Source organism: Pithys albifrons, chromosome 1 (genome assembly GCF_047495875.1).
Source record: "Pithys albifrons albifrons isolate INPA30051 chromosome 1, PitAlb_v1, whole genome shotgun sequence".
NCBI classification, from domain to species: domain Eukaryota; kingdom Metazoa; phylum Chordata; class Aves; order Passeriformes; family Thamnophilidae; genus Pithys; species Pithys albifrons.
In genome coordinates, this window is record NC_092458.1 from 17,191,387 (window position 1) to 17,204,586 (window position 13,200).

At 40.2% G+C, this 13,200-nt stretch overlaps 1 protein-coding gene across 1 annotated transcript in view; it reads right to left on the reverse strand.

Moving 5' to 3' along the window:
- Positions 1-13,200, reverse strand: part of COL4A1 (collagen type IV alpha 1 chain) — a 122,538-nt gene that overhangs the window by 67,600 nt on the left and 41,738 nt on the right. The window contains exon 2 of the mRNA XM_071567708.1: positions 3,060-3,110. Within this exon, the coding sequence (XP_071423809.1) occupies positions 3,060-3,110 (51 nt within the window). The remainder of the gene's footprint in view (positions 1-3,059; positions 3,111-13,200) is intronic.

Here is a 13,200-nt window from a genome sequence, read left to right on the forward strand (position 1 = left end):
TGCCCAGCACAGCTACGTTCTCATCAGCATGGCCTCAATACTGGTGACCCCTGCCTGTTCAAGGACAGACACATTAGTCACGTCATCAGTCCAGTGGATGTTTAGGATTGCACGGAGGCAGAGCTGATGGAAGCGTTCGAGGAGTCACACGTAGTGGCGATACATGATCCATGATTCAGACCCATATAAAAGAGTAGACAGTACAATGGCTCTGTAGACACTGATCTTTGTACTTTTCTTCAGGTGTTTATTGGACCAGACTCTTTTATGGAGTTTTCCAAAGGCTCTGTATGCCTTTGCTAGCCTGTTGTCTATCTCTTTTTCTATCTTACCATCCAAGGAAATGATGCTTCCCAGATAGGTGAACTGCTGGACTGACTAAAGCTCTGATTCACCTATGGTGATGTGGGGATGATGGAAGACTTCCTGAGGTGCATGTTGGTAGCTTTTCCAAGCTGACTTCCAGCCCAAAAAGCTCAGCAGTCTCTGCAAAGCAGGATGTTAAGCGCTGCAGAGCTGCTTCTGTGTGAGCAACCAGGGCGGCATCGACAGCAAAAAGCAGCTCCTGGACAAGGTGATTCAGGGTCTTAGTGTGGGCCTTCAGTCGCCTTAGTTTGAATCTGCCAGTGCCTAGAGAGCTTGGACGGTGACAGCAAATACCTCAGGACGTAGGTTTGGTTAGAGTATCCTTCTCTTAGATGGATGGCCTTACAGGGCTAAGAGAGCTCCATCTGCCCGGGTTTTGGAGTTGGAGTTGTCCTTCTCCTAGGATGGTTGCCGGGGAGCTAGTGAGCCCATCCTGCCCATAGACACACTTTGTCTGACCCTTCAGTTGAGACCTGTCTGTCATGGGAGACCCTATTGAAGGCACAAAGCACTGCCAGCATAGCACACAACCTCATGAGGGCACACAAGCTTCTCCCTCGCGATAAGGAGGTGTCCGCGGAGAAGCATCCTTATTCTATACAGGCATTAAAGTAAAGAATCAGGATGAAAAACTATTCTAAGCTGAAACAAGGACAGAGAGCAGATGTTTTTAGCTAAAAGTCTGTTTTCTGTTCGAAATCCTGAATACATATTTGAAAACCTCAGTGTTAACATAATGAACAAGCATTGATCTGAATCAACTTCTGTGTTAAATGCATTCCAAAATACTACCAAATGTCTTTCTAGACTATTGTTTTATATGTATAATTATTCATTCACCCATCTTGATGTCTCAAATGTCAGAAACTGCATTTCCTACACAATCTAAAATTATGTAAATACTTCACACCGTGCTTGAAGAAGTTTGTGATGGAGTCCATCAGGAAAAGTAGAGAGTAAACTGACATGCTGGACAAGTTTCCATGGAATTTGGAATTTACTATGCCTTCTGTTACTGGACTGATATTTTTCTCTCTTCTACGTCTTTAAATCGCCTGCGTTAATGTGAGATAGTTTTGTATTCTAGCATATCAGGCAAGCATCTATTTCTTTTAAAGAGAACATTTTGAGACCGTGGACTATGAAAATGAAAAATGCCAGCAAGAGCTCTAGCAAACAGAGAGGATTGCAGCTGGAAATAAATGAAGCATAAGTTTTAATACTATTTATTTCCCCAAGCTATCATTTTTTAAAATGATCTCATTACAAGATGCTGCCATACTCTATGAACTGAAAACTAATGTCTTTCAACAGGAGTTATAACATGTCTCTTTCAATCTACAATGACTCATTTGTACTCGTTACTGAAAATTAACATCAAGATATCAAGGAATAAATTCAGAGCTTTGAACCTCTCCCAGACCTTTGCTGTATTTGTTTTTAACATATAGTTGACTTCTATTAAACAGATAATAATAGGTCATTTAAAAAAAAAGGAGACTCCATCTAAAAGATGTTTTGTATCTCAACACTTTTCATCCGTGTCACAAATTAATCTATGTTCTATTACAAAGAAAATTATCTTGCTTTGGTCTCCAATTAAGTAATTTACATTCCTAGTTCTGGAAAACACCAAAGAAAAGCTACCAATAAATGTTCTTAAACCCCTCATCCATACATATGCAGCTATTACATTTGAGACAGTGTAGAACACCAGCTATTTATTTCAAAGAAGAAAACAATCCTCAAAACAAAAAACAAACAAACCCCCCAACATTTTCTAAGCATTCCTTTGGGTGACCTAAACAACTCACCTCGAAAAATGTACCCAAAGCGGTCACAGGATGATAAAACCTTTGTTTTACAGCACGTGTGCATGCACAATAGAACACACTGTAGATTAAAATCTCTACAGCAAAATTAGAAGAGATAAGGAGAGTGATTGAATGTCTACAATATTTACAAAAGTAGGTAATTTAGAGGGAAAATTAAGTATGGTATAATTTTTCTTCACTGTTACTGCTTTAAAAGAAGACTTTAAAGATCCTTTTTTGTTTTATATATAAAAAATTTGGAATTCATTCGCAAGATTGTGTCAAAAAGTTTTAAATTTTTTTTCTTGACCTTTTTTTTTCTTGACCTGCAACAGTCTTCTGTATTTAAGTTGATTATTAACCTCCTTCTTCGTATTACAGGTCATTGCCTCCCAGGGCTAACCCTGGTCAGGCTATGTCGATTATGATGCATCACAGACTTCCTGGAGAGCAATCCACATAGTATGCTGAGAGAAGCATTTCTGAACTGAACTGCTTGCCTCAATTCCAGAAATGGTCAGGATGTCAGGCCTGCTAGCCACTGAAAAGACTGAAGATGAGGCAGAGGAAAGGTGAGAGTGATGGAGAAGCATCCCACTCGATGGGGAAGGAGGGAGGGCATGGCCAAGCACTGGGCTAGGGGCTTCACCCTGCAGTGAAGGCATTTGACTGCTTGCAAGTCTTGGCCCTCCTGCCCTCTGCAGCTGCAGACATCAAGCTGGCTGCTTTTTGGAAACCCTGCTGAAGGGCACATGTCCTGGTCTTGGCAATGCTCCTTGGAGGTGCAAGTCTTCACTGAAAGCAATGGTTCACCTGACTCCCAGTATATTATACACCCTGTAGCTGAAATAAGCAATAAAATGAAGAGCGCTGACTTACCTTTTGCCCTTTTACTCCACTGCAGTCACATTTTCCACAACCAGAACAACCCTAAAAATAAAAGGGAAATCAAAAATTAAAAGCCTGAACTGGGTGACAGGCAGAACATACTGCAATCAGCCAGGGATGTCAGAAGCACCACACTGACTGAAGGCTGGTCAGTGCAGAATGATTGCTTAAGCAAATACAGTAATGTGAGAGAAGTCAGATTAAGCGATGTACAGATAAAATCTTACAGCTACTTTGTGTTACCAAAGTAATTCTGTGAACTTAAGTGCATCTGGGCTACTCCCTAGTTTTATTCCTCACAGTCATGAAGCAATTGCTAAGCAACTTAGGAGTCTATTGCTTTTACTGTCATGCCTATCAGAAACAAACTAGGAGGAAAAGAAGCAAAACATTTCTGTCAGTGAATATTCCACCAATGCACACGAGATCCTTCATCAGCCCCTTTAAGCCTTTATTCAGAATCAGTCAGGGATGACACCTCCCCAGAGCCAGCTCTCAAGACAGATGCTCTGTGCACCTGTCCCTTTACACCTGTGGGCTTCACAGTCTACTGCAATCTCAGTATTTCTGGGAAATGAAGAGAAAATGTACCTAACCCATTATAAATTTGCAAAGCCCTCAATTAGGTCAATAAATATTCCTCCAGAAAGTTAAATAATACAGTAATATTTTTACTTGGTAAATACATTTTATTTTAAAGTAAAGCATCCAAGAGAAATGGGGGGTTGATACTCAAAACAAAAATTATTAAAGGCTGTCCAATAAAACAAAAATACCAGCCCTGAAAAATTTGTTGACATCCTTTTTTCTGTATATGTAGATCCATTGAATTTGATTTTTTAAGTCAAACTTTCTCTATATTGACATAAAGAAAAAACAATTGTAATTTTTTATCTTACATTGTTATAGCATTTTATATTTGTATTACATTATAAATTCACAGAAAGATGTTAATTAACACTGATTAGAATGAGTATTTATCATATAATTCATATAATTCAAAAGGAGAATTAGATCTGAAAATAATGTCAACACAAGCTACAATGCAACCTCAGTAAGAATCCAGAGGCAAAAGTGCCACCCACTGAATAATCAGCTTTACTCCTTGCAGTACATGGTTATGCTTGGAAAAACATTGGGTCTCCCATTACAAGAAGTGACCTCATGTGACCCTTCTTAGTTTTTCAGACCTGATGAGATCACAGCTGGAGGACGCATGCTTGCAGCTCATACTTCCTCCTCCAGCATCATGTAGAATGTTATCAGTTTTATCAACACATCCCCTAAATTCAGAAGAAGTCTGGTTTAATTACATGTGGGAATGTAATTAAAATACATCACTGAATCACTGTAAACATCTGTTTTCAAGTTAAACCCTGCATATTTCCTTCAGCCTGTTATTTAACATGCACCATTTTAGAAAAAAACTATGTTGTTATTTAAGTAGGGTTTTGTTCTTAAATTTAGCATGGCCAGAAGAATGGGCTCATGTTTTTGAGTCTCTTTTTGTCCTCACAAAAATGACTGCATTATACTCAACTTTTCCTGTTTCTTAAGCCTCAGATTAGAATAAACAAAGGTGAGGAAGGCAAGAAGGAGCAAGTGGTGTAGCCTGACGTGCCAGAGGACGACACCTGCCTCACAAAACACTGCCTTTATTTTACAATACCATCATCTCCTACTATCACGGACTGTAGCATTTGCAGGTGGATGGAAGGTTGGCCAACAAGGACAACCACTACTGGATAGCATTATCCTCAACTACTAAAATGTGTTTAGAATCTGAGGGATGTGATAAAATTTTGCCTATTCTAGGAAGAAGTATGAAGTTTTTTCTTCCTGGTCTCTGGGAAGATGGGAGGATCAGACTGGAAAAAGCTTATGGATCAAACATCAGTTTAAGGAGGTCATAGGGGCACATGAGTAACGAGACTCTGGGAGAGAGAAAGATGGTTACAGCAAGTACAGGAATAATCACAAGGCAATTAAACAGAAACTATGCAAATTATTGCTTATTTCTAAGCTTTTATGGTTTTAAATCAGTCTCAAGTTATGAACAATCCAGTTAATGATTTCTCACTACACACGACTAGAGATAATGAGACAAATAGAGAGAAATAATTTTGCCATATCTCCCAGACATCCTCCTCAAAACAATATCTTCCCCAGAAACTGCATGGAGCTTGGAACAATAACTGCTGTGCTTCAAGTGCCAAAACAAAGATGGGACAGTGCTAAGCAATAATCTTCAGGGGGAAGTGAGAAGCATAATCTCTGGTGGGGAATGGTGGAAGAAAAGGTAGGCCCTTTATCCCTTGTCTAGGAGCCAGTTACAGGCTAATCCAAAGATTTTGGCCAGGTGCACTGCAGCAGGTACCTCACCTATTTTGCATGATGTGTTCACAGTTTTCAAATATCCACAGCTTCCTTGTACCACAGGCCAGCCTCTCATATAGCATTTGAAGACATTAATTTTATCTTACTCCTCCCACAGTCCACCCAGAAACAGAAGCTCATTTTAGTGATACAAATTGCTTCATTTTTTGACAAGCATTTCCGTTCCATTTCATTCTTCCAGACTGTCTGCAACTGATAAGCTTAGTGAATCACCCTAGCAAATCAGTATTAAACTATAAAAAGATTACGTTCCTTCAACACCACACATACCAATGTGTTACATGCAGGCTGAGTGTTTGCCTAAAAGACAGTGATTTATTTATTACCACATTAATGTATAGTTCAAAAACATTCTGCTAATGAACGGGCATCCAAGTCCATACTTGTATGACCCCTGTACTGAGCCTTAGAAGCCTTAAGGCCCATTAGTGACAGAGCTGAGAAGGCTGCTAAAATTTTCTGCAGCAGATGGAATGAACTCTGGTCTGCAGCACAGCCTGTAAGACATCTGTCAGATCATAACTACAGACTTGTTGCGTTTTGCCCTGTTTTTCCACATCCAGCTACTTTCCTGGCATTTGAGGACTACTGCTTGGAACTTGCACAGGAACGATGCAAGCAGCCAAACAAGCAGCCTAGGAGGGAGACAACTGCCATATTTGGAAATGCACCATTTCTGGAGGTTACAGACATCTCCAAAAAAATACAAAGGCCAAGTCCATTCTTGAACGCTCCACTCTCTTACAGAAGTGCATTTCTCAAACAAAAAGTACGTCTCTTTCCCACAACATCACCTCAGACTCTGCTTACTGAGTTTCAGTCACTCAGCTAGCCAGCTTAGGCTAAGTGTGTAGGTATCAGTTGGAGTTCACATTGCACCCTATAAACCACACATGTAAGGTAGGAATTTCATTAAATTCTCACTGTTTACTTAACTCTGTTCATGTTAGAAATCTCATTCCAGTGAATGTAGTCACTTCTACACAAAATAAAATGTCTTGCAAAACACATAAAATCCTGTGAATGGGTGAATGGTGAAACTAGCCACAGATAGCAAAATTCTCTGACTATTCACAATATTCTAAATTCATAGCTTAAAGGCTTTATAAAGTAAAAATAATCACAATCATTTCATCTCATAATTCATTCATTATAAAATGAAATTTTCTGTTTAGATGTGATGCTTAAATGGATGATGTTTTCTGATTAAACAGTACAGATTTCCCACTCTACATTCCTTTAGTTCAAACCTCAATTTGAGTTGAATTCCAATACCAGTTTCAAGCTGCAACACAAGAATGGCTATGACAATAGGATGGCTGTTTGACAGTGACAACTTAAAGTCTGAATCTCCTCCCTCCACAAAATCAAACCCTTTCCACCCCTATGCTAACCTAGTCTCAACAAGAAAGGCCAATTGAGATTTATTTCTACAAAGCCAACATCACGCTTCTTCCTAAGTACATGTATGTACAATTCCTGTAGCTGACATGAGAGCTGGATCAATAATATCTTCATGTTTCACTTCCCACCAAATACAGAAAAAGGGCAGTGATGCCAACTGCGGGACACTTATCTTGCATTCCTCTCATATTTTCTTCTCTTTTCGGAATGTCAGTATAGCTCCCTAGCTGTATTACTATTCTTGGCTTCACCCTTTAGATATAACTATTGAATTAGCTGCACTGCTCTTTTGTGTGCAAAGTACCACTAGAGGAAATCACTGTTATATTCCAGTAAAACCTTAATATTTTGCAGTCCATTAACAACTTAAAAAAAAAATCATGTTGCTAAAATCTCTGACTTACACTTAGTTAGAACAAATAGAATAAAAAAGACAAACAGATTGTCTTAGTAAATTAGCAAAATTTAGTTATACTCCCTTGCAGGACTTGACGCAAAGCCAGTTTTCCTGGACTGATGACTTGAACTTCAACTTTTAAAATGTCTCAGAAAAAGAAACATCTGCCATTCCTGTATTTTCAGGACTTTAAGCAAAAATTGAGTTCCCATTTCATTTGTAAAACCTATCAATTTCAGACGTCTACAGAGAGAAAAATAATGGACAAAAGGGAATATTTTATCCTTTTATAATGTCAACAAGCTCCAGTCTTTCCCCCTCTACTGAGTTTTCTCCCCATTAGGAAAAAAAATTAAAACCAAAACAGTTGGCAGCTTATCTTCATGTCCTCTTTTTTTAGTTTTTTCCCAAAAAAATCATTGGGACACTTGAGTTATGACTTTTAAGGGAATTCCCCAAACCAAGGGAAGACTTAGTGGTTTTACAGCTTTCACCCTTTAGGTCACCAAATAAAGTTCAGCTCTCATCAGCAATGACTGGAACTTTCTGTCATGCAGTAGCTATTTAAAGTTCTTGGTTGTGCCATTTCAATTTTCTGTAGATCCAGTCTTCACAGAGGACAGCCATTCAAGATGTCCTGTGGGATACCACCGCTATCCTCTAGGTCATATCTGCTTGGTCTACGTAAATATTTCAAAGGGCATCAGCTGCCTATATTTAAGTAATGGAAGTAAGTGCAAGCCAATAATCTCCAAAGGCTCATTAAAGCTTGAATGGATAAAAATAATTAAAATACTCATTCTCCTGAAGACCTTTCTTCTTTGGTTGTAGGTTGATGTACACGAGTAGGACAGGAGGAAGCAGAAGTGGTCCCCACTCATGTCTCTGTCAATGCAGAGCCCTTCTCCTAATATGTCTTTTCTAGGGATTGCTTTAGACCAGATTAAAAATCACCTGGAACAAACCTGCGCACTGGAAAACTGTGGCACTTTACAGTTACTTGTATGATAGTGCATAAATTAAGTATCCCTATTAGTCTGAGGGAAACTTTTTAGTTTAGAGTCCCAAATTAACATATTCATAATATCTGAAAGGAATGGCATGTCACTGTCTGAAATATCACTATGAATGAAATTTGAACTAATTACAAAAACTCAGCTCTCGCTTTAGCTAAAAACCTTGTGGAATTTTCAGAAAATCATCTGATTTTAAGAAAAACTTCATAAAATGTAATATAAAAAAATTCATTATGGCTACTTGGACACAAGTGGGCTGTTTATATATCTTTGGCAGGGCTTTTCTGTTTAGCTGGGGGGAGGGCTGTTTTGTTGTTGATTTTAGTATTACCAGAATCCTACAGGATGTTCATACAAAAATTGCAGACAGACCACAGATTATTATCTGAGCTCTCCAGTGTACTTTAGCCAGTCAAGGCAATATTAGTAAATTTTAAATATTTAATATTCATTATTTCTGAAAGTATTTATTTTATAAATTAGCATCAGTTGGAAGGACTTCACTTAAAACATGTTTAAAAAAAGAGTCATGTCTTCTTAGTCAAAAGAATATCAGATTGCTGGAGCTGAAATGTTTTGTTGCTGGGACCTCATTTTTCACATTCTTTTCCAAATTCCCCAAGGGTCTATCCTGGAGGTAGGGTCATGGGAGTCCCCTGAAAGCTGCTCTGTGAACATGACTTCCTGTTGGTGATGTGAACATCGTTTTCACAAAGTAATGCAAATCCAGGGGGCTCCCAGTTAGTTCACAGGAAATATAGTTATTCCTGTTGTTCCCTATTTGGACAAAAATGACATTTAAAGCAACTGTTTCCTCTAACTACATTCTTTTACAGGAAGCTCTGGAAACAATCAAGGTATTTGCTTATTTAGGGAAATTTCCAGAATATCACATTATAGCACGCAGTTCTGCACAGCTCAAATCAAGTAACTGGTTTGTGAATACAAACTAATGGCATTATCATTAAAAAATAAAGCCTCCCATGACCATTATCTACTAGCAGGTCTATTTCCACAGACTATCAGATACTGCTCAGCCTCCAGCAAACAGACAAGACTATGTTTACCAATACGAGTATTGATCCAGTAGGGTTTGTACCCTTTTCCTGTTTAAGAACTCCACTTCCACTTTTATTTTTCAAAGAACTGAAAAAAATTCCAGGTGTCAGTTCTCCAGTGTTGCAGCCAGCTGGTGTTACTTCAATGACAGCTGAGGATTAGAGCATGTTTCAGGTCTTTCTAACATCCAGTGACAAGTGCTTTGAGGAATACATTTCAAAGGGCATGACCCTTCCTAAATTCGATTATGGTAATCATTGCCAACAATCCTCGCTCTGCTCTTCCACTTTGTGAATGGGCAAACTGGAGCCAGGTGATACAGGTAAGAAGCTTCCATTACTCGTCCTGGTAAATTGGAAAAATCCACAGGAAGGGCAGAAAATCCTGTTGAACCCCCCACAGCTATTGCAGAGCTCACCAGGTGCCTCATATACAACTACTTTGAAGATCACAAAACAAACTGCTCCTTGCCCCACACAGCACAGATCTGCGTCTTTTCCCTTGCCTCTTTTATGTCACCAAAACTAGGCAGAGGCTGAGGGAGTGGCAGTGGTGGCCACCAGCCCACTGTGCAATGTAGCCCCTCCCAGTCATCCTCCACCTTCCAGTGCTTCCTCAACCCACGCCAGAGGCAGAACGAGGACTGTCAAGGTAGACTTCCTGCTTCCCTCCTCTCAGAGGCAGCTGCCCTGTCTAAGTAGCACCGGGCAATGAGAAAAGAGATGGCTGACATGGTCAAACCAACCCCAGAGCTGTGCCAGCATGGGCCATGAAGGGCCCAGGACTGTCCCTGTGGCTGCAGGGATGGTCCTGGGTCCCGATGAAGAAGTCACCTTTTTGCCCCACTGTCCACAGCCATTGCTAAGTCTTCCCTTTTTATAATCAGCACTTGCCTGGCCTCAGGAAGCCCCCATTACATCAGGGAACACAGTGAAAGAGCGAGCCTGCAAGGGAGACACAGCCCTCTTGCTCCGCAGCCTCTCTCAAGGCATTTTTGTAAACCAGAAAGCAAAGAAGATGCTCAAGAGAGATATGCAGGAAGCCAGTGAAGCTATCTTGCAAATGTTTACAGCATCTCCATGAGCAGTGCTTTCCCTTCCGTTAGCTGAGAAACATGAACATAAACAAATATATTTAGAAGTAACAGCTTTGAAACAACACAGTGCTGGGAAGTGGAGGGCTTTGCCCTCTGCCATCCCTGCCTAGACTAAATAAACGGAGAAGCAAAATATTCTTAGTTGGGATCCACACCAAAGAATGTAACAAAAGTGCAGGAAGATAAACTGAACTTCTAGTTTAAGTCCAGAGCAGAAACTCAGGTGACACACAGTCTAGTACATGCACAGACTGCTGTGTCCTGAACTGACACCACCTGAGCACGACTTCCATCTGGGTGGCTCTGAGCACTGCATCTTCACGGATGCAGCTCCTCATTTCCTTTTAACACCCTCCTGCAGTGTGATCTATAACCAGTGGACGAATCTGTGTGCACTTGCAGGTAACACCAACACCCTGGGCAAGACCTTACCGGGGAGGCCTCCAGTCTCCATGCCACATATGCTGCAGGAATGGTATCCACTTGCTCCTTCTTAGTACTCTGCTTCCCATCACCAGTTCCTTACCCTTCAGCTCTCCCTGGATGTGAATTTGCATAACTTAGGAAACAATGCAGCTTTATGTGGGTATGCAGTACCTGCCACAAGGGCTCTGCACGTGCAATGGCAGCAGTTCCTCAGCACAGACAGTGCTGCTATCACTCCCCAAAGCTGTGGCTGTACCTGCACAGCATGAACATCCCCAATGCACAGCCTTGTCTGACATTACCAAGATTTGCCAAACAGCTCCTGCAAGGAAAACCTTAACTGGGAAGACCCCACTGACCTCCATGGCATACTGCAGGTATATACGACTTGTCATTAAAACCTTTCCAGGAGTACTGTCAGATAGAGTGTTTAAGGACCTGCAAATTTTACTATCATGTATCCAATTATTATTGCATAAATTTATCAGAACTGTCCAACTTCTTGAGTAAAACATGTGCAGTTGTCTTTTCTCCTAAAAAGGAGTCCCAACCTTTTCAAAAATTCTGGCAATGAAATAATAATAACAATTAATATAAGCAGTTTAAAATACATTGTTCATATTTCACACTAGCTTACTCATCTCCTCAGTAACACTGGGAAGAGGAAACAGGTAAGGTAGTGATGGCCTTACTCTGGCCAGCAGACTCAACAAAAAGTCACAAGATTGTTAATGAGCAACTAATTGGTACATTTTAAGAACCTTATAGTATTCTGGAAACAGCAGTAGTAACCACAGCAGTTCAACATCCTTGTCAAACACAGGATTTAAAAAGCATGTAGCATATTTAGTCTACTTAGCAGCCAGCCAAAATACACAAAAATTCATCCTATAAACCCACTTTTCTTCCCTGTAGATCTCAAAGTTCTTCCAAACAGGTTCATCCCATGGCAATACCACTGCTATAGTAAAAAAAGCTCCATTTAATTGCTGCAGTGAAAGATTTCAGCCACTTGTTGATGACAGCCAGTTCTAAAAACTGCAGCATCATGGGGAAGGCCTAAAATTGGAAAAGTACTTGCTAAAGTGAAAACTGTTTTCAGAGTATTTGTATTATAACCCTACCATAATTTCTATAGTGGAAGCAGAACCAGAAGTCTACGCTATGCACTTTTTCCTAAACATTTTAACAAATTGCCAGTCAACAATCCACCTGGGCATCTTCTCTTAAGCTCTGAGTTACAACTTTAGTTTAGTTAAACTAATATTTTTTGCAAGGACACTGATAGCCATTTATCTGTTTGGACTCCTAAAAAGCCATAAGGGCTTACTCTGCTCCCTAACAGGCCACTGAATCTTGTCTTTGGCTCCTGCCAAGGATGCCATTAAATACAAGCTGCTTTCTCTTCAGGACACATCAGCATCTTTTCTTCTAAAGACTCTACACACCCCAGAATTACTCCACTCATTTCAAGCTACTTTTCAAAGGACATTACTGATTATTTAAAGACTGCAGATGTATATGGCCATGACTGTTGAAGAGTCACTACTTGCAAGAGCTATTTCTCTTAAATGCAAAGCTCACCGTTTTTCAAATGCCCTTGCTCAGTACAGAAGTGAAGATTCAACTCCTGCTCAGAAGTATGAAGACAATGAAACAAAAGTCAAAAAAGTGTTTTTTCTTTCCTTTGCTGTTGCAGACAAATGACCCAAAAGGTCACTTTATTCCTCTCTGAGAAGTACCAGGGACTTGTGAGTGGTGTTGTCCTTTAAGAAAGGGTCTAAAGATAGGAAAAGAGGACAAGGAAAAAAGAGGAGAAAAAGACCCCCAAACAAACCGCAACTCTCAAACCACGTGTGAAGTTAAGCAACTGGGCAGATAATTGGGAAGCAACCCCCAAATCACTGGTTCAGTTCACAAGTTTGCTGTGCAAGAACTTTGCTCCATGGCTGAGGCACTACCTCATAACTGGAGCAAGGCACTGGCTCTAGATCCTGCACAAACAATGGCCGAAGTAGTAAATACCTTCCTCAATGAACAACAGCCTCTGTCTTTAACAAACACATTTGGGCACAGATAGCCTATGACCATTTGTGACTTCCTTCTACTAGACTTCACACATAAAAAAATTAAGATGAGCTTTACCACAGCCTTACTGAGGGACTGCAAAACTTCTCTGAGAGCTAGGAGGTATGGAGAAGAGTGCACATCCTCTCTGCTAGCTGATGAGCAGCAGTATCACCACACTGGGATGTAAAAGTTAACAGTAACTTGTATGACGAAAGAACTCAGCACTTGTGTGCATTAGGCTTATAGGGAATGGATGGATCAGATCCC